This window comes from Colias philodice, chromosome 12, assembly GCF_061535455.1.
Source record: "Colias philodice isolate Cphi_HAF_F1 chromosome 12, ilColPhil1 Martin Lab GWU primary, whole genome shotgun sequence".
Taxonomy (NCBI): domain Eukaryota; kingdom Metazoa; phylum Arthropoda; class Insecta; order Lepidoptera; family Pieridae; genus Colias; species Colias philodice.
This window is the reverse complement of record NC_143097.1, coordinates 11,155,630-11,179,320: the sequence shown is the minus strand read 5'-3', so window position 1 is coordinate 11,179,320 and position 23,691 is coordinate 11,155,630. Positions and strand designations below refer to the sequence as shown.

Genomic DNA, 23,691 nt, shown 5'->3' with positions numbered 1-23,691 from the left:
GCTCTACTTTTTATTCGTATTTTTTTATATTATAGTTTAAAAGTCAGTCCCGTATTATAGCCTTATCATAAGAAACGGTTAATAATAATTTAAAATAAATAAATGATCTTTATAAACTTTTAAACAAGACAATCAGACTGACGAATTACTACAAAGCTCTGACTGGACTCGTCCATCATCTACCAAATATTACCAGCGTGTGAACTATTTACGAACTTTAACCTTGGCTCTACAAAACTTTCGGTAAAATTCTATTTAACAACACATTCAAAAAATCACCCTATTCCTTGTAAATACGATTCATTTTTAAACATCAACCTCATCATAAAGCTATATCGAAAATTTGGACTTTATTACGTTGTGATAAAGTTGATTTTCGATTGTAATATTAAAAGTGATGTTCAAAGAATGCGCACGCGTCAAGTCACATTTGTACCCAGAAGCAGCGACCTGAACATTCAGTGTTTTGATTGCGGCTGACATTACGATACAATCGATTATTCGGTTAATCGGAATCGATGCATCGATACATCGATTTTTATGATCTATTTCGGCCGTTTTTAAATCCGTGATATGAATTTGAGAATGGGTTGAATTGTGCTACGTTTATCGTTCAAAAATATGATTATTTGTCATTGATGAAAATTCTTACCCTTAGTTAATAAGTGTGATGTTATTGAAAAAAGAAGCAAACTATCCTTTGAATTGTAGTACCTACCAATAGATATAATAAAATTAGTTAAATTACTAAATTTATACGTTTATTCATGTTAACGAATAAACAAGCTAATCTATCATTCAAATATCATCAATACTGTTTAATTTGTCAGTTTACAATGTCAAATTATCATACATGACTAAATTCTATGCAAACAACATATTGTAATAACCCTATTACTTACTTCAAATTATTATAATTTCATATACGAAAGACCTTTCAAATTGACATTGTGATAAACAAACACATAACTTAGTCAAGTGCAGGTGAATACGCGTGACAAGTTATGTGTAACAAAATAAAGATCACATATTCGTGATGTGAATAAAAATGGCCGACGAATACAATGTGTCAATACACAGGCGCAGTTACAAAATAATGTTAATTGTCACTTGATATTAAGGGCAGGCAATCGAGATGTATTTAAACTAAAACATTTTATTATTGGACTATTATTTATAAATTCTAAGACTATTAGGTCAGATTTAATCTTTGTTTTGTAAATTTGAAATCAAATTGTAATTTGTAATCTCAGTATTCTGAATTTGTAATATAGATATACCTATTTTTAAATGAAACTGTGCATTTTTTCTGTTAGTAAACGATATTTTAAAATAGCACCATTCATACGTATTTCATATAAATGAGGATTATAATATATCGTAATTTTATAGAAAGTAGTAAATTTTACGATCTTCTAATTATAAAGATAGAATATAAATCGCACATATTAATAATAAACAGCATATCCCTTTCACTTAATCCAAAAACAACTTTTAGATCAACATTACGGTTCCTAGCAATCTACATAGAGATTAATTTAATTTAATCACATTGAATGGTTTCAAGTCGACCAAACCCTATGTTCGTTCAGCGCTGTCATTCGCAGATACAATTCCAGTAGTATCTAAATAGTATTATATTATCTGTGGCAGTACTTAACCCGCGAGTCAACATTGTCTCATTAACTGGGCAAGGACAGGCGAAGCTCAAGATAACATTCACAGGAATTATATTCCGATTGAGAGCACATCGAAATTGCGGTAACGCACGCGACGAACCGTCGGGTGTCGTAACCGACCGCAATAAATCACGGCTACTAATTTGTTTTTAAAGTCCGCGATTATCTGTGCATTGTGTAGTCTGTGGAGCGGCTATTGTCAGCGGAGCGCGGGAGTCCAAAGGAACCGCGCCGTAATTTGTCACTCGTTTCAAAAACAACTGCTTTAATGGCTCTGCACCGAATTAATTGTTACTTAATTGGCTTGAGCGCTTTATTGCTGGCTTCGGTTGTATTGTCATTTTATATAGATCTGTAGCATCTGTAAACTTGTTTCACGTTCGACGCTAACGTGGAATTAACAATGAATTAAAAGAGATTTGGATCGAAATGTGCCGGTTCATTTGCGACGGCCGTCAACTCGTTGAAACAATAAGCACTTCGCAATGTTTACGGGCAAATCGATTGGTCGCGATCTGTCGCCATGGTTACTGTTTACTCCTTTGATGTACTGTCAATCATTGTACGCTAAGCGATATAAAAAACAAATGCAGTTATGCAAAACGTTAGGCAGTTAACGATTACAACGCAGGTATATTAAGCGTATCGATTTAACAAATACGATAAAATTGCAACCGTTTTAAATAATTATTACGATGCTTTCCCTTTAATAAAATTTACACGTTATTTGTAAATTATCACATTGTAATACATATATGCTAATACAATGTGATTATTTACATAATTTCGTTACTGACATTTGATTTAAGTATTTTGTTTATTGTTTATGTGTACGTGTATTTTGAAGTGTAAACGTGTTTACTGTTTACTATATTAATCATATCAAAGATTATGCTATTTAAAATGATTTAGTGAACGATTATGATTTGATAGATTGACATTTACGATCAAATCAAAGCACGCTAAAAAAATAAATTAATTGATTTTTGCGAACTAAAATTATTCAGGTGACGATATATCCGGGTGAGAATTAAATGATATATGAATGTTATCGAAACCTTAACATTTCGAATAAAACGATACGGATTATAGTTTTTTTTGTATTGGATATAAGTATTATTCGAGTATATTACTGACATAACTCGACAGCAATTAATCGAGTGTTAATATTCATTTGGTTTTGAGGAACGAAAGGTTGTAGCAAGGTTAGGTCAAGTAGATATTGAGATGATTGCTGAGGATTTGTCACGCCTGTATTTGAATAAGTCAAATGATAAATCGATAATATATATCACGCAATTAATGCACGCTAAATAAAATATATTTAATGGATCCAATACGGATTTAATCTTTATTAATTGACGTTTGAAAATTATAAAAAGAGGCCACAGGTTGGTTGAGTAGAATAGAAATATTATACTAATTGAGTTTGTTTTGGTTTTGTTTATTCAAAAATAAAATATTTAACTTAAAATATATTTCCAATACTTTAAGCAACATGATCGTATGGTCTGAGGAGTATAAAACACTAAAACACACGCGATTTTATCTGATCACCGATCTGATTGTAATCATAGATCTCCTACTGTATTACACGCTATACTGTGGGCGATAGTTCTTGCTGCTAATTGTGGGAAACTTTATAGTTTACTAGGTTTCCGCCCGCGGCTTCGTCCGCTTTGTCTAAAACATAATAAATTATATACTAAAACCTTCCTCTTGAATCACTCTATCTATTAAAAAAAAACCGCATCAAAATCCGTTGCGTAGTTTTAAAGATGTAAGCATACATAGGGACATAGGGACAGAGAAAGCGACTTTGTTTTATACTATGTAGTGATGTTGTTTAATATTTGGTGACGATGCAGATGTAGTGATAGCGAGTGACTTTGCTTAAATATGTTATGTAGAGTCCTATATTACTAACAGTATCGCAGGCAATTGTTTACAAACCCACGGCTCCTTCCCCGGGGGCCGTGGGTATCTTTGGAAGATTTCCCCACTATAAAAAAAAGGCAACTGTTTACAACAGCAATGCTATATCATAACTAGATTAAACTCTTTAGGTATTAAATGGCGCCTTAACCAGTCGGCCTGCAACATGTACATATATTGTACATAGTATAGATATATGTATATGTATTTATTTCTCCTGACCATATATATCTCAATGGTAATTCAAATGGTAATTCAAATGGTAATCAAATGGTAGTCTCTAATATTATCTATTGAGATATATCCTTATTTTTTCATTCTTATAGTCATAAGAACGGACACACCCGGAGAAAATTCAGGCACAAGACATTTCTTTTGACTGGAACCTGAGACCTTTACTTTCATTATTCAATATGCTAACTGTAAGTTACCAGACCAACAAGACAAGTCAATAGCATGGTAAAGCGGTCATGGTATTTGACTCTAGTTGAGTAAGTCATGGGCTCAGAATCCGTAAAATGATTTTCCTATCGACATAGATTACAAAAAACATTACTCCATTTGTTTATGTAATTTAATTTGGAAATGTAGATAAGATTGGAATTTAAATTTGTTTTTGTAAAACTTTTTTGTATAATGTTAACAAGAGAAAATAAACAAGTTGCTTATTTATAACCCTTTATACTATTGTTAAAAGTAAAATGATATAATATATATTATATTTTTACGTTTGTCTGAATCTCGAAATTTACTAATCGAAAAAACTCTTCTACCAAGCGAAACGCTACATTTTGTTTTTCAAATCAATTTTTCCGAAATTATTAAGGTAAGTACTGACTTGACCCTGATACTGTGGTCAATATTAATTTCCCAATAGGATGTTACGGGCTGGTCTAGTAACGTCCTGCGACATTTTGTGTCGTAAACCCATTGTTTTCCGTCCCACTTGATACAAATTGTTTTGTGTAATGTAGCTCATGATTGAGATAGTTCCTTATCCTTTATAAGTAGGTACTTTTGAATAGCTGGAAAATTCAGATCAGTTTTTAAATTGGGTGGAAGTCATTATAGAAAAAATCTCTATACTTTTGTTCTAATATTATATTATACTAGATTTCCGCCTGCACTTCGTCCGCGTTTTCAAAGGAAAACCCGCATAGTTCCCATTCCCGTGGGATTTCCGGGATAAAACCTATCCTATGTGTGCTAAATTTCATTGTAATCGGTTCAGTAGTTTATGCGTGAAAACCATACATACATACACACATAATTACAAACCTTTCCTCTTTATAATATTAGTATAGATAGAAAATGTGTTTGTATTGCTTTCACGTTACAGCCAAGTGGTTTTATGATATAAATTTTGTTTCTGCATGGACATAGTTAAGAGGCTAGAGAGTGATATAGCTGTATCATACCGCAGTGAAATATCTCATACCCCATGGGAATTTTCTTTGTAGACGCGGACGAAGTCAGAGCAGAAAGCTAGTAGTAAAATTATTAACTTCCCCAATTAATTCATCAAATATTTCATTCCTTAAACACTTGTTATATCATTAAAAGAATACGAAATGAAAATAGCAAAAGATGTCCGTATATTGCGGTGATGTAATATAAACATTACGACGAGAAATCCATTCAGTACGGTCAACAAAAAAATATAACGGAAACATTGCGTGTTATATTTATCGACGTATATCTCCCGGACACAGGGTAACAAACGATTATTTCTCCTAGTTAAGGAATTTTCATACTAATAGGGTGCAGATTTGCCTGTCTGAAGAATGAATGATGACAGGATGAATCCATTCTGAATCGGAATCGGAACGATTAACGCAATTATTCGATCGGATATCGAATCGATTTTATTGCAAATCTAATAAAAAAATTGGTTTACGGTTTGATATATTTAAATTATATTTATCAGATTACGTATTTAAATGTCGACTATTTGTTTTTTTCGTTAATTAGCAATTGCTTGTTTTAAAATATGGTCTACGATCTGCCCTTGATACGATTACCTGAGTTTCTATTCCGATTTTCTTATTAATTACCATTTAACGATAGCAATGATTGAATTTGCAAATAATTGACTTTTAATAGAATTGGTATTATAATTAGTTTTTAATGAGATAAACGGTTATTAATTGTAACATAATACTTGGCAATTTTGAACTTAAACTTGCATTTTCTTTTATTGTGAAGTTGTTTCATAATTTTTATCCGGTGTATTTATTATTATTATTAGACCGTGTGAATACTTTGTACAAATGTTTTTATACTGTTTAGGATTGCCTATGTATGCATTTGTTTAATTAATTATTACAACTAAGTAAATGTTGAAAAATGTCATACCCTTTATAAAATATTGTCTATAATGTGAATATACAAATATGTGTATTTAATTCTTACAATAATAAGAAAAATCTTTATAATCGAATGATCCTTACCTTACACCCTTCACAAGTGAACGCGCCAAAGTGGAAACCCGCCGCAGGCTCCCCGCACACTTTACACTTTTGGTTCATCTGAAAATAAATAAATAAACTATTAATTATATAGAAATTAGTATAGAGTATAGAATACAAATAGAAGAAATACATAATATAATGAAAATAAATGATAAACGATTCTTTTAGAAATATCTCCTGAAACTTCTGAATATAGCATGTATATCAAATTAATATTATAGTAATTAGTGTAATAGATAACAATCTAAATAATATTAATATTTTAGTAGTATTTGCGAGTTGACTAGTCTACGTCACGCAAAAATAACCTACAAAAATACGCTATAGAAATATACTTTAATGTTTACCCAACACAAAACTTAAAACTATTTCATAAAATATATATTCTATCTATTTCATAAAAACTTTAGGAAAACAGAAAATTTTACACCATTTACCTGAAAAATTTCCTAGACGTCTCAACATTGAGGCATTTCAATTAAAACAACAAAGTGCGCTTATCGATAAGAGACGTGCCACACAAACCCAATTCGATGTTAATACGGCGTGACGAGTTCATGGGATTTGCAATCAAATGCGTTGTTAATTTCGAGGATGACGGCGCATGTTATTAGTTATTAGATGCTGCAGTAAAATAGGATTATAATGTTAATGTGTGCAAAGAAATTAAAGTAAAATGTATAGTTTGAATTACTTTACATAGGATAGATATCGCAAGATTGCTGGTACAGAATGGCGGCGAACAGCTGAAGACCGAGCCAAATGGCGTGCCTTAGGAGAGGCCTATGTCCAACAGTGGACGGAGAAAGGCTGAAGAGAGAGAGAGAGAGAGGATAGATATTTGAGTAAGGCTCGGTTGCTACTTATTACATACTAGCTTCCGCCCGCGGCTTTCGCGTGGTGTTTTGATGAAAGGTAGCCTATGTTCTTTCTCGGGTCTAAAGATTGTCTGTGCCAAATTTTATCAAAATCGGCTGAGAGGATTAAGCGGGAAAGCGTATAACAGATAGACAGACAGAGTTACTTTCGCATTTATAATATTAGTAGGGATAGAGATAGTAGGGATAATATCTGTTTTTTAGCTACATTTACTACGTGAAAGTAATGAAAGAATGTATCAAGTGTGCCGAGTTTCTTTCTTGAATTAATTTACTCAGGATATATATTAGAGTAAGGCTCAGTTGTTACCATAAACATTTTTTAGCTGCTTTTACTACGTATCATAACTAAGGGTACGTTTGTTACCTAACAGCGAAGGCACAGAATAATAACTAGTAGCTAGGCGAAGGTAACAAACGTACCATTTATTCCATTGGGAAAACGATCGCGACGTACCGAATCTTTGATGCGTGAATCCTAAATACTTTGTAGAGAATATTGGTAGAAATGAACCAATAATAATTATAATTAATAAGCGAAGTACGAATCATACGTTTATTTTAATTTAGAAACACATACTTTTTATTTATTAGATTATGACGTCATGTTCTAATGTGAAGACATGTGCCTGAATTTCAAAATATTCAATAACAAAAGAACCTCTCTGCTATTAAAACGAAATAGTAATAAAAATGACAGCAAGTACACATAACCAATAACAAAACAAATACTAAAAACAAAGTATAACAAGCAATAAGGTAATCGATACGAAAAAACGTCAAACGAATTACACTGCGGCCCATGTAGGCTAATTTAGAGCGGTGATGAGAGATAGTCGCCTGCTGTGAGATGATGCGATACGCGTGATACACTGCTGGCCGTGTGCTGGTTTATGGTTTAAGAGATCTGTAGTCGTTGGTAGGGTTTGTACATTTAGGGGAAGGAAATTCGGTTACACCTAATGAAAAATTACATTTTTATTGGGTTAGGCTTGATGTGTATGCTCGATTGTTTTTGTGTTTGTGAGAAAAAAATTGAAACGATTGGCCTGAATTTTGCTATGCAAATTTATATTTTTACACGGTTGTCATATGGCTCAGAATAAGATATAGTTTTTTTGCGGATACCATGCGAGTGAAGCTGCGGGCTCAAATTAGTTTGATTGTAATTGACAGTAGATATTGATTCCACGTGATAAAATTTATGAAGGCCATTGAATATCGTACTGAAATATTAATAAGATAGACATTTATAGCTATTGGCTTGATCTGATCTACAATAATGACCAATTAACGAAGGTTCCTACTGAAAACAAAAAATCCCGTCTTTGCATACTTGGCGCACATCTATACGAATTTGTAAATACTGCTTGTTTATGCTTTACAGATAAGTTCTAGATTACAAACAACGATAAAAAACCATAAGAGCTAACTGCCCGAGTCGCCATAAGCGTCATAATTTATAACCAATAAAAACGCGCGCCTGCGAACCGAGCGTCACTCGGTAGTCGGTACACCTGTCGAGTTCATCTCAAGCGCTGAAGCCGCTTTATGACTCGGCGCTGCATAATCTATGGCTGTTGTGTTCCATTCAATGCTCTGAGAATTCTCGCTGACAATTTAAAAATAGAATTTTCAAGCCGAAGATTGTATTTGGTCGAATTCGTTGCGGAGTTTCGATAATCTGTATTCTTCAGTTTCAAGTTAAGGCTGGTACGCTGACAGTTCTTTGTAGATAGAAATTTCATTTAGTCCGTTAGTACAGCGCTGCATTCGCTAGCCATGTCTATTTTCCTTCGTTACAGATAAGCTCATAGGCTACATTGTTTCCTGTAAGATAGGTCTCTTGTATATTTACGTTAGTGTTGTTTCAAACTATAAAATGTATATTTTTTCTTTGTAATACAACCGTAACGTATGTTTACAAGATAAATAACACATTAATACAAGTATGTGATATTGCTACGGTAAAATATATTGTTAAGCGAACTTTTTGCATAAATTAAATGTATTTAAAGAATATGATATCACTGTGATGATATCATTTATAGTGGAAGAGGAATTGCGTAGCATATGCGTGTGGACCGGACTTGATTCTAATGTCAGTATTAAATCTATAGTTTTTTTTTTATAATAAAACAACATGGGTTTTATCCCTCCAAAAAGCAAACATAATTGGATCTAATCTTTGTGAGTTTCAATCGGAAAGATAGAAGTATTTTTGAGAATTTTTTTTATAAGCTACATATTCAAGTTTCATATTTTAAATACATTAGAGACCTCAGTTACAAAGACTGGAAAACACTGCCAAAATTCGCAGTATAATGAATTGCTTCTTGACTGTAGGTACCTAAATTTGTATAAGTACACATTACGCGTAGGTACATATCACGAACAAGAAAACAATTAACGTTCATGTTAAGACAAAAATATCTGATCCATGTTATATTTTAAGTACTTCCATAAAATACGTTTCACATGTTTCTTAAACGATCGTTTAAATATACGATATCATAATCCATAAATAACCATGAAAATTATAATCCCCTTTTAATTATTTATAAATGGCTGCTTAAAATGGCTCCTGTTATCATAATTTAAACTCAATGGAGTATGTAAGCAATAACAATATATTCGGATAACCTTTTAAAAGCCAATAAAGTAATTTTTATTGAAATTAATCCTACAGTTTGAAGTGTCGACTGCCATGTAATTATATTCGTTAACATTATCGTAATTTTCAGTCAGTAATAATATAGATACTGTCATCGGACTTATGTTATACCTAAGTTTTAACTTACACGGTGTACTTGTACCTATTTGATATATTTATTTTAGGGATGTAACGATACCGATACCGATACCGATATATCGGCCGATATATCGGCAAGCCGATATATCGGTATCGCCGATAATAAATCAACCGATACCGATATTTTTTTATTAAATTCTTTCTTTTCTTTTATGTTTTTGCATTGTATTCATTCATATTGTTTTATTTCTGTTTCTGTAATAGTGTTAAGGACCTCCTGACACAAGCATTTTATTTGCTTACTAGGAGTGTTCCATTCACAAATTTGTTTATGTAAAGGAAAGAAATAAACAATTTTGAATTTTTTTAATTTTTAACGTGATAACGTTTTTAAAATCGTTTTAGTCGGGTGACATGTTTATAAACTTGTGTCACACCAAAACCTCACGAGCGCGATCGCAGGTATAACGAGAGAGAGACGGACCGATCTCCCGTTTCATCTCGAGCGCTGCCACTGCATTATGTTATCACGTAAACATCTCGATCGTAAACCTACTTTACAAACAACCAATTTTTTTGATATCAAATAATTCAAAAATCCGCGCCCAATGAACGATGCGGGAGGCCGCCCGCGCGTGCGCACTTTGTTTTCTGAAAAACTCTACCAAATTTATAGTAAACTTTTATTAGGTACTGATTGTATGTGTATTACTTAAAGTTTAACTGACTTCGTAAAATAATAATACTAAAATAAATGGTTTTGTTGTTTTTTGATTTGGCATTTTTATTTAAAAGAATACGATTAACAGTTGTCTCTGTTAAATGTTGGTAACTTTTTATGCATAATTCACTATTTATTTTTCTACCAAGCCATCGATATCGGTATCGGTATCGGTATCGCCGATACATTACTACAAATATCGGTATCGGTATCGTATCGGCAAAATCATGTATCGTTACATCCCTAATTTATTTGTATGAAAAACGCATTTAAATGAGCAATGTCATTTATATTCAAATTTGAACTTTAAAAGTGGATTATAGATGAATGCAGATATGTAAATAATAACTCATAATTATACACACAGTGAATAAAAATAATCAAAAATGTTAGTTCATTAAAATCAATTCCGATTCACACCTTCTTAATTAATCCGGATTCCGAAATAAAATAAACAAAATACCTACGAAATAAGTAATTAATATGATAATTACATGTCTAGATCGTATTCGAGATAAATTATTACCGAGCCAGTGACAATCCGCGCCTTTTTGAACGTCACGAGTTTCAGGCCACATGCTCCAATGGGCGATAGGTGAGAACGTCCCAAATTAAGCTCTAATTAAAAAGGATAGAGTTGAAATTGGATTGGTTAATTATGCGCATGTAGCGCCAAAATTTGCGAGCGAAACTGACAAATTAATTAAATGGCGGAGTAAGGGAATCGATGTGTTGTATCGAGTTTTATGCTCGAATACATTACGAGTAGAATCGAATGCGTCCATGCGAGCGATTTTGCGCATTTTTGTATAGGTCAATGACCTGGTTTGTCATTTTTTGGCAAATAAAAGATGTGGCGATTGTCTTCGTGTTATAATAATTGAGATATGGGAATTAAATGTTTACTCGTGTGTGAAATAAGGGTTTTGTTAGTTGATGAGACGCTGCAGTGTATTATAATTGAGTTCAGTTTAAATCAAATTTTAATTTAGAATGCAAAACAAGTTCCAATTTTGATACAGCTTCCTAAATCATATTAAATTTATACATTAAAAAAAGAACATTTTTTATTATTTTTACGGTCAAATCGTATATTCCAAAACAACCATTTGTCAAGCAAAATACCAACACCATAGACTATAGAATATAACCTCAAATGCATCGATTACCTAAACCCCATCGATATCAAAGCTTCCCACGAGGCGGCAATGACGGCGGTCGCAAATGACAGAGCAGGCTGTTCACACGCTCGCTTCTATTCGGTACCGTTCTGTGCGGCGTCATTATATCAATCGTCACTTGTTTTTGGTTCGGGATATAAATAAAAATATTTTGTCTATGGTCTGAGGGACTTGCAACGACATAAAATGTTTTGCCTAAAGGGTTGCAGTTGAAAGTCCCTAAATTTTTTTACTGAAAAAATTATGGGGCGGATTTTAGAAAATTAATTATTTTCAGTATTTTTTTTATTGTTTATTTTACATTTAATGCATAGTCAATCAAAATTGGTATCTAGTTCAAGAGTAATAATATAATTAAATATGCTACATACGCATCCCCCAAGGGCTTTATTGCCAAAATCACTTTTACAATGCGTTCGAATTTTCGCAACAAAGGCCGACAAGCGAAACGAATCGCGAAAATCTAAATTCTACACAGGGTTTATTTACAAAATGGCCCGCGTGCTCTGGATACTGACTACTAACTACATCGGAATACAAACTCTAATGTACAACGTACTTACTTGATCTAGATCTGTCAATAATAAAAACTTCTTGATTTATTTTCTTCGGTAAGTGCATAAGAATCATTAACTAACAAGGGTCCTTACGCACCATATCCTTGCTTCTATATTTAGTTTTATTTTAATGCCCCAGCCTTTATTAAACGCCGATATTTACAGTGACATTAAAAGTAAATTTATTTTATCACCTATCGATTAGTAATATTATCCTTAATATCTTGTCTATTAAATCGAAAGCAATAAGCCAGTACGATAACAGGCCACAATAATAATTCACTTCTAAAGAGCGTTTCAAGCATAACTACTAAGAATAAAAGCTTTTCTCGGTTCTCACAAAACATAACACCGTGTATCGTAAGTGAGCGCATCCAATGTGTAATGGCGGGAACTTGAATGCCACAGATAACAAATATTTTTTACTTTTTTAATTTATTGACAGCTTGGACAATGGTATCGACGGGATTTCGAATTTGGAAGACGATATTTTGTTTTATTTTAAATTGAAAATCATTTTATAAGACTGAATAACGTTGAAAAGTATATATAGCGTTTTAATAAATTGTACACGTATATTATAAAAACACGTATACATAGTTAATGTGGAATGAGACAATCTAAAAAGAAATAAAATATAGGTATTAAATAATATTTAAATATTTTATCGTAAGTATAAACCATAAACATTTATAGTATCGTTTATAATGCGTTATTATAAAGTTGACACGTAATAAAAATACGCTATAATACCCGATATAAATCGAATCAGTAATACCTCCTTTGCGGTATCTTCCTTGATTTCGTTTTGATAGATGTTAATTTGTTATGCTCTGCTACACCATACTTATTGCCCGATTATGTCCAATGTTTTTGCGACTATAACATTATTAAGATGTATGAGAAGCTATCCTTGCAAGAATTTGCATTAAGATAAGTGCCGATTTGTTATAATTAGGGATGTAACGATACCGATACAGATACCGATATATCGGCCGATATATCGGCAAGCCGATATATCGGTATCGCCGATAATAAATCAACCGATACCGATATTTTTTTATTAAATTCTTTCTTTTCTTTTATGTTTTTGCATTGTATTCATTCATATTGTATTATTTCTGTTTCTGTAATAGTGTTAAGGAAGAGCGGAACCTCCTGACACAAGCATTTTATTTGCTTACTAGGAGTGTTCCAATCACAAATTTGTTTATGTAAAGGAAAGAAATAGATAATTTTGAAATTTTTTAATTTTTAACGTGATAACGTTTTTAAAATCGTTTTAGTCGGGTGACATGTTCATAAACTTGTGTCACACCAAAACCTCACGAGCGCGATCGCAGGTATAACGAGAGAGAGACGGACCAATCTCCCGTTTCATCTCGAGCGCTGCCACTGCATTATGTTATCACGTAAACATCTCGATCGTAAACCTACTTTACAAACAACCAATTTTTTTGATATCAAATAATTCAAAAAATCCGCGCCCAATGAACGATGCGGGAGGCCGCCCGCGCGTGCGCACTTTGTTTTCTGAAAAAACTCTACCAATACTGCCGTCCTTTAACTAAAAAGCCGTTAACCCTCAAATGGTCAATTTTCAGTTTTAAATGTAGGGTGATAGAGTTCAGAATTCTCTATCTTTCTGTCTAAGAATCATTAATAGTTATAAATGTATGAAAATATTGTAAGCCGTTAAGTAACACAATTTTCAGCGATTCCATAACTTGAAAGCGTCTAACCAACACTACTTCGGTAAATTTCCTTTAAAGTACCTTAACCGCCAGATTTAATAATTATTTTTTAGCTTTTTACTTGACTAAAAGTACGTTATCAGATTATACTTGACTATAGGGACGCAAAAGGACTATAACTGCTTTATGATATGCTTTCATATAACGATTCCAATGGAAATCCTTACCTTATTTGCAGTTACTCGCCCTTAACGCTTTTTTAGTTAAGTAATTTTATTTAGGAAAAATTCTAATAACACTTTTTTGCTTAGCTACAAAGCAGCTAACCCTCATTTTTTAGCTAAAAGGCAGTTATCCGATTCTGGTGATGCATCAGTTTTGGGGATGAGAGTGATGATGAAATAATGTCGCTCCCAAGCAGAGTACCGATTGTTTTTGATTTTCTTTTACAAGACGTATTGTTTCTGATCAGGTTTACTAAGTTTTAAACAATCTAGCAGCTAAATTACGGAAAATATAACAAGTCAAAGTTACGAAAATTTGGTAGGTAATGGTTACGACAGTGCGAACTTTCAATCGTACTTCTCTGTTTAGACTCTGATTTGTCACTGTAACCGAGAAAGAGAAGAAAGACAGTCTGTACTATTTAATTTTTAAAACTATTTATTAATTATGTAATTTACCCCTTGGGTGGAATTAGTAATCGACTGTCAAGCAATGTACTAGAGATGGTGATACAAAAATTGTTAGGAGTTCACTACCTTTGACCCGCTGACGGGGAGTCCATTTTGCAACTATTGCTATTTTTTCTTATCTTTATATGTATTAGATTATTAAGATTTGTATTTTTTACATTGTAGCAAATAAAAAGTTTTCTACCTCCTGCTATTTTCCACATATTCTGGTATATTATATTTTCTGAATGTGGATGAAAGAGTCTTCTAATCATTTGATAAGCGGTTCTACATTATTTATTAAGAGCATCCCACATGTAAGAGCTTGAAGCCCTATTGAAACCAGGGTGTATTTTTTCAAAAACCTTGTGCACAAGTCTTAATTTTTTTTTCAGGAAACGATTTATGTTTACATTGTTTGTGGTTCTATATGTACTCAATATCCGTGACTCGCATGATGGCTTCGCAGAAGAATATTTATAAAATAACGTTAAAATTGCAATTCTAAATGAATATACGGTTCCAAAAAAGAAAAGCGAGAAGATTTATCTCAATCTTAACCCATTAATGAGCCACTGTAATGAAATAAACGTGAACATGACGAGAAATAAAGGTTAATTTTATCGAAAACTTAAAAGAGTCATTTAGTAAAAGAGTTTAAAATACTTGTTACTCACAATAAGACGCTAAAACCATTAATTTAGATAGTGTTTAAATCCTTAATACTTAAACCTAAAAGCTTTTGATCCTTTTCCTTTCCATTGGTTGACCTAGAGGATGTAATTCCCGAGAGCAAAGCCTCAGACAGCAGCAAATTTTTAACATTAGTAAGATTAAAATTTAGTACAACTATATAGAATCATAGTACAAAAGCATCCAAAAGCCCTTAAACGCTGATAATAAAGTTTTTGAAATTTAAATTAAAACGAAAGTCTTAGCTTAAAAGTAGTTATAGTAGCTTAACGACGTTTTAGGTAAGCATTTTATTAATAAATAAAAAAAAATCACAAAATGAAAATAAAAATACTAAATTACTTAGCTAAAAAGTCGCTATGGTATGTGAACGGCCGTCTTGTCCAGTAAATAGTTAAAATTTTCAGATTATATCAAATATCTAATATCTAATATTATATATTATAAAGGCGAAAGTTTGTAAGGATGTATGGATGTATGGATGTATGGATGTTTGTTACTCTTTCACGTAAAAACTACTGAACCGATTACAATGAAATTTAGCACACATATAGAGGGTAACTTTGATTAACACATAGGATAGTTTTTATCCCGGAAATCCCACAGGAACGGGAACTATGCGGGTTTTCCTTTGCAAACGCGGGCGAAGCCGCGGGCGGAAATCTAGTGCTGAACAAAACGAGAAAAAGTGAATTTAAAAATAAATTATAACAGTTTCTGGGTAAAAACTAATATTTATATATATTATAATTAAATGTCGATCGATGTATCTCACAATAATTATTGTAAGTGTCAATTTTTAAGAAATAACGATTTCCGTGTTTTTTGCCATTTACTCGAAACTCACTTCGTGGGCTTAACGGCTTTCTAGTTAAAGGACGGCAGAATAGTAAACTTTTATTAGGTACTGATTGTATGTGTATTACTTAAAGTTTAACTGACTTCGTAAAATAATTATACCTACTAAAATAAATGGTTTTGTTGTTTTTTGATTTGGCATTTTTATTTAAAAGAATACGATTAACAGTTGTCTCTGTTAAATGTTGGTAACTTTTTATGCATAATTCACTATTTATTTTTCTATCAAGCCATCGATATCGGTATCGGTATCGGTATCGCCGATACATTACTACAAATATCGGTATCGGTATCGTATCGGCAAAATCATGTATCGTTACATCCCTAGTTATAATACTATAATATTTAATGGTGTGTACACTACCTAATAATAACTATTCTACAAATAAATCGTAAGATCAGGCAACTCTTAATTAAACGTCAAAATACAAATGACATTTGGACGTCACATTTCCAACGCGGAATCATATATCAAATGTAGAATTGAAGCGTGCAAAATTGAATAATTCAAGTGAATTTTCGCAATTGCAATGTATCAATTCATAGGTTATGAATAGTGTAATGGACCATAGACCATAGGTTACATTTGTGGAGGTTACATCGAAATTACACTCGTTATTATCGCGGACCCGGCTGACCTGATGAATTTGTTCTGCAATACGATATATTGTTGCTAAAGTATTATATCGATATGGATACGTGTTTTAAGTTTATCTTGTACTATTAAAGATGACGGTATAAACTATAAATTGTATAATAGATATCGATTCTGAATAAATTAAACGGCATACATTTTAATAAAACTTATTGCATACTAATGATAGTTAACCTATACGTATGAAAAACGATTCGAGTATAGAAACTGAGAGCAGCGGGCCAATAAGAATAATCCACACAATTAAGCAGAAAACGATTATTCATCCAAATGTTTGACGTTTTGAAAGGGCTCACCTTTGATCTCAAAAAAGGATAGTTATCGATTATTCGAATGATAAATTGCATAATCGATATTCTGGCCCAACGCGTGACACGTCACTGTGACGAGCGAATTTTAGACAGCCGTGACAAATTGATGTGACAAAATATTTCAACAGTTGCGTAAAACGATTTGGGCCAACCCTCATCAATTATTGAATCTCACGTAAATGTATACGATCCACTAATCGATTAATAACTTTATCGATATCACAATAGAGTCTTATTTAATTGTGGCAATTGTTCACATTAGCATATGAAATGCGTAACGCATTGCAGGTCACGAATGACGTAGCGTTCTGAAATTACAAATTTGAATGAATGAATTCAAATAAAGGAATGAATGGATCGAACGTGAGCGATTTGTCGAATGACTCGTCAAATGAATAAACATGAATCAAATGTGCTAGTTGTATATATGCATCTGTTCTCGAAATAAAAATAAGTCGTAGGTATATCATATTATAAAGCTAAACACCGCTAAAATTATCAAAGGAATACAACTGTGAAATATACAAACGTTAATTTCGATACATTCATTTCCAATGTACTAATTCACATTACAATAAACGAAATTATGATAATTGTTCGGGTTGATATCACAATTAGAGCCACAAAGGTGTTCGAAGAATTCCCTGGTACCATAGATCAACAAACATTTAAATAATAGACTAGATTAAAGCTTTCGTTGGCCAGCTGACCCCTGACACGAATCAAATCGATGACTGGTCAATACGATTCAGAGTGAAGTGCTATCCATTTTTATAATCGTCCTATTGTTTGAAATATTCGTTTTGTGCCCGCTATCATCAGTGACTCTAATGCATCGATGACACATCTACGTGGTTTTAATCTATGATGAAAAAAGCTTTACAAATTTATAAAAAATGATAACATCAATATAGGTTAAAAGTTTTTGGTAATGATGTTAACAATATTTAATAGAGTTTATTACATTTAGATGCGACATCGATACTATCACGTCTCCTAATTGGAAATCAGTTGAAATGGCCATTCTATCAAGTCGATTCATCGATTCCATCATTTGATGAGTTTTTATAGATCAAAATCATATGATATTTATAGATATCACGATCGGCCTACGTGATTTTTTTTCGGTAATGACGTATAAAATATTATGGTGATAAGATTAGACGCCCACGCACATTTTTAAGTAACGACTAACGACTTATTAAATTATTGCTCACAATCGTGTCGTGTTGATGTGAAAGCGCATGCTTTTTGAGTTATTGTTAATATTTGGGAGTGATTAAACTATGACAAAGAAGCACTTTCGAAATTTACGTTTAGGTTAACTTTTTGAAATTTTAAACGATGTAAACAAATTGAATGGGTTGTTAATTGGCAACATTCGTTTTTTTTTGTGTTTAATAAAAAATGTTGTTTGCAAGCACGTTATGTCTGCACCCATAAAGAAAGAATGAAAAGAAATGGTATATCTTTTTTAGCAAGGATTCTTTTGCTTATAACTGAACTCGGAATAGTTTTATTACGCAATAAAAATATTTTGCAAATTATTTTACAACGATCTGTTAAAGTTTTTACACTTTGACCCGATTGTAAAACTGTTATCTAACTTTGCAAATGTCTATTGTTAATATGATGAGGAAACTCAATGTTTAGTCTAAAAATAAAATTATGTTGTAATTATTACGTACGTTTAATTTTTTCTTACTTAATTTGAGGTTGGAATTAACTTGAACTATGTGGCAGCTAAAGTCGAATAAAATAAAGATTACATTAATTTTAAATTAGCCTAAGCTAATATAACGAAGTAAAATAACATTCGTATCTAATAACGATAATTGAAAACGAACAACAAAGAGAAAAACCGCGAAAAATCCGTTAAAAGTGCATAAATTAGAAATTTATACATACATTGTAACTAAAATGCATCATTTAAAAACAAGTACGAAAATAGCAACATAAAGGCACAAAGAACGAAGTAAATTAGCAAAACAGTTAACTATAAAAAACGTTTGGTTCAATAAAATTTAAACGCAAAAGCTCATTGGCAATAAACTTGCGAATAGTCAATGAGTAAGACTAATTGCGATAGATGCTAAAAAAGATAAAAAAATATAGAGCGGCACATTAAAAGAACTTCTAAAGACGCCGCCGACGCTCCCACAAAGTTACCTCGTAATTCTCCTGTGTTCGGACTTCGGAGAAAAGAAATTTTGCACAACGCATGCGTTATGCAAGTTTGTGAAATTATCATAAAGCGACTCGGCTAACTAGCTATGTATTTCGTAATTGTACCTATGAGGTGCTTGACGCAGTTTTTAATTCTATTGTATAATGAGTTTAAAGGTTGGAAACGGTTTTGAAACGGTTCATGTTTTTTAATTATTTTTAGCATCAAGATTAAAACAACATATTGTAGAAACAAATCTAAACAGTAAATACACATTTTTTTAAAACCTATAAACCTTAGATTACAAAATAAAAGAATAAACAATGTTTTCACGAAATAAAAGTGACGTTTTAAAATGAACATGAATAAGTAGGCATATAAAAATTGGAGCACAAAATGACAGATTTCGATAGGTATTTAGCAGCGCGCATGCGTGATACACTAACGAATGATTGGTCGTTTCCGCCACGCCTCGTATTACGTAACTATATAGATCAAATTATGTCTCGTTTGACACTCCGTGTAACGGATCGCATTGTATGTATTTTATAAATACGATATCTTTTGTATATTATTATCTAGGTACAATATAACATTATATTGTTAAATGGGACTTATTGAGAAGTATAAATCATTAATAGCGGTATTTTTGTAATATGATATTGTAATATTTTTTATTTATTAATATGTAGATAGGAGCTTCTAAATTACAAATAATTTATATGTGAATTTATAATGATTATGTATAAAGATAATAATCTAAATTGATATGATTATTTTTAAGCCTGTTAGTAAATTACCTAGTTACTAAGAATGTTTTAATATTTTTGAATAAACATCTGTATTGTATTGGTATTTGGTACCTATACATACCTAATAAATTATTTGAATTTGAATTTGAATTAATTGAATAAAGTTGTCCTAACGTACTTAATTGCTTTCAAAAAAATAATATTATATTAACATTTAAAACCATGTGATGTGACATACCAAAAGCATAGTTTAAAGATATTTCTGTAATCCCGCATTGAACAATAATAACACATGATTTGTTCATTTCTACTTTAGTAAACATAGACATAAACATATTATAAAGAAAGACCTACACAATATAATATCTAATAATAGAAAATCTAAGTCAAAGTAATAAAAATGTAAACAGACATTATCCTAGCTTCTGTATATTTAAACGTAATACATTTAGCACAAAGCTAAATTGTGCAAACCTGTAATATGTATTTGATGATCAGCTATTAGTTGGAAGGTCAGGCAGACAAGGCTGGTCAAAGGCCAATATGGCCCGCTTTGCGAAATGTACCATTTGAGATGTATGACATTTTCGGTTGTTGTTTCTTGGGTTATGTTGGAGATTAATTTGTTTTTGTGTAGTTTTGTAAATGCATTTGATAGCGGTATAAAAACAGATAGGAAGAGTAGTAATGATATAATCAGGTAGTTAAATATTTTATTTATGAATTCTCTCTATTTTCTTAACAATGGGTCTAAACATTTCGTATAGGTATCTATTTTAAATAGATATTGGAACATATTTTTTCTTTGGGTAAGTATTAGAGGTCCATCTTTATTGAATGAATTGTATTCTTCTATTTATAATAGGTTTGTACCTACTACTTATTTAATAACGAGTAGGTACCTACTAGAAATAAATATAATAAAAGGTGTGTTTTCCCATTTATAAAGGAAATACGAAAAACCAGAGCTAAAAACAAGTATTATAAAACAAACTTCACATTTATTGTCACACTCGCCTTTAAATTCATAGAATCAGCACTAAACTAAGAAATTAGCTCAGCAATCTAGATCACACAGCGCCGCCGCATAGATCATAGATCTTATACGTCCGCGATCTATAGATCAAATATGGATGAGTGGCGCATTCATGTGTCAAACGGTGCGCGCGACGGATTACGATCTACACCACCTCGGACTGATTTATTTATTTATATTTGTTTATATTTATGCTTATGGACAGGTGATATGGTAAATAAAGTATGGAGTGATCGGTAGGAAAGTAAATAAGTGAAGATGCAAGTTTAAAAGGACAATTTTGTACTAATGAATCTTTTAAAATAAATACTCAGTGCATAGATCGTCTTCAAAGAACAACATTTTGTCGTATAGATTTCTATAGATACTATCTAAATATCTATTATCTACCAATACCTAGCTGATTTTAACAATTCGCAAAAATACCTTAAAAAATGCAAAAAATTGTAATTGTAAAAAAATATTCTTCATTTTTTCAGAAATGATGCAACATTAACATCCACATAACATTGAAACCAATTGCAGTATCACAGTGCATGCACACAAATGACAGGCCAACCATTGACACACATCGGCCGTCCGTTTGCGACACTTCCGTCGCGATCCGCCGTGACTGATCGTTTGCGATTAATAGTCGCGTGTGGACCTTGTGCTTTAGATAGTGGATAATGAGCCTTATGTGTAGGGAATAGAAGCAAGAATTGATTGTGCGGAATGGTGCAGTTGGATGGGCAAAGGAACTGATTATAATTTGCGATTAATAGACGATTTTTCGTGGACCTTGACTGGTTTGGGATAATGAGCCTTGTGTGTTATGGGAATAGAAGCTAAAATTGTCTGCGTGGAATGGTTTAGTTGGATGGGCAATGGAACTGATTATAGTTTGCGATTGATTTTTCGTGGACCTTGACTGGTTTGGGATAATGAGACTTGTGCATAAGGGGGAATAGAAGCATATGCATAAGGGAATATAGAGGAATTGATACGTAGAGCCACAGAATAATAACTAGTAGTTTGGTAGAGCAAAAAGATGGATAGACATAGGTGTTGATTATAATTTGCGATTAATAGATGACACTTATTGGTAGACCTTGTGTTTTAGACAGGGCTGTTTAAGTGGTCAGGCTGTGTTTAGGCTGGTTGAGTTGGCTGTTTTGGGAAATGAATTACCTGGGGAAGGTGGTAAATAAAGTAAAATTTGATGGCACGATAAGATGGAGCTGAGTGAGCTTATTTAAAAAAATATTACTGACTAGCGGTCCGCCCCGGCTTCGCCCGTGGTACATAATATTTACGTTTTCTCTACATAAGAACCATCCTCGTACTTCAAGGAATATAATAAAAAAAGAATTATCGAAATCGGTTCAGCCGTTGTCGAGTTATGCGCTTACCAACACATTTTGCGATTCATTTTTATATATAAGAAGATTATAAATAATATTTGTAATGTTATCTTATTTACTTTAAAAGGGTGCATATTTTCGCCTTAACATTCAGTAGTGTGATTTTAAGTAGATAAGTCAAACGAAAGCTGTTCAAACTCGATTCAAAAAAAAATTCAAACAGACTACCTACTAACTTTTTCATAGATCGTGGTAAATTTAAAAATAACATGACAAATCCAGTATTGCCAGATGCATTCGCATTATAATTAAATCTTAAAAGCAACAAGTAAATAAATAATCCACTATCAAAAATTACGATTACTTATTCAAGAGGTTAAGGAGTCAGACTTTCTAGATTCATCTCAGTCTCATATCCTTATTGCCCAGTTAATAGGGGCTAGTTTTCTTTGGCACTTTCGTTTGCGACTTCTGATACCGTCCGAAAAGGTATTCTAAGAACAGGTGTTAGGGTTGAAATTAGACTGAGGTTGTGTTTTAAGGTGCACTTTCAAGGGGTCACGGGATGAGCCCAACCTTTCACGCGTGGTTTGTTCCACAATGGGCGCGGTTATTTAGTTTTACTTACTGAGATTTCAGTTTGTTGATATTTTGATAAAGCATGCGAGAGAAACGCATCCGGGTTTGTTCGTTCATGTTCAGGACGAAAGGTCTGAAGACGTGTTAGAATTTAGATACTAAATATGTTTTACCATCCTCATTACCTTTGATTATAATTAACATTTTGTTAGACACTTCTTTCTTTTCAAAAATATTACGAAAATATTCGTTTTTACAGTCCGAATTTCTTTCATATTTAACGTAATTTCTTTAAATTACATTTTGGCACAGTGCATTTAAAAATATATATCCCTGAAACACTAAACTAAAAATACTTTTAAATATTAGTCGCTTATCTGTGACCATTATAGAACAGCCACAGGTTGCCATTCTCCATTTCTCTCATCTCAAGTTTAAGAACAAGCACATTTATTGAAAAGCCCGGATTGTATGTTAATATATTCTGAAGTTCCGATATCAAATCTGCATTGAAATAGTTTAACTGAATAAAATATGATTGATAATTGAGAATATTTTATTATCTAATAATTATCATCTCAAAATTACTGATAATCCTTAATGTTCAAAGTGATGGACAAATAAATTCTATTGTTCTAATTGATCGTCAATATTTCAATGTTAAAAAATCGCTTTTTTATAAATAATGATTTCATTCTAAATTCTATAATGAGACTGTCTTACTTCCTAATTTTAGAAAAACACGCTATATGAAA

General features: G+C 32.2%; 2 protein-coding genes across 2 annotated transcripts in view; one reads left to right on the top strand and one right to left on the bottom strand.

The window, feature by feature from the left end:
* The window catches only part of LOC149484264 (uncharacterized), a 252,038-nt gene that overhangs the window by 101,983 nt on the left and 126,364 nt on the right, over window positions 1-23,691 (top strand). The window lies entirely within an intron of this gene.
* The window catches only part of LOC149484267 (uncharacterized), a 61,888-nt gene that overhangs the window by 12,858 nt on the left and 25,339 nt on the right, over window positions 1-23,691 (bottom strand). Inside the window, exon 2 of the mRNA XM_089701841.1 lies at window positions 6,065-6,142. Within this exon, the coding sequence (XP_089557967.1) occupies window positions 6,065-6,142 (78 nt within the window). The remainder of the gene's footprint in view (window positions 1-6,064; window positions 6,143-23,691) is intronic.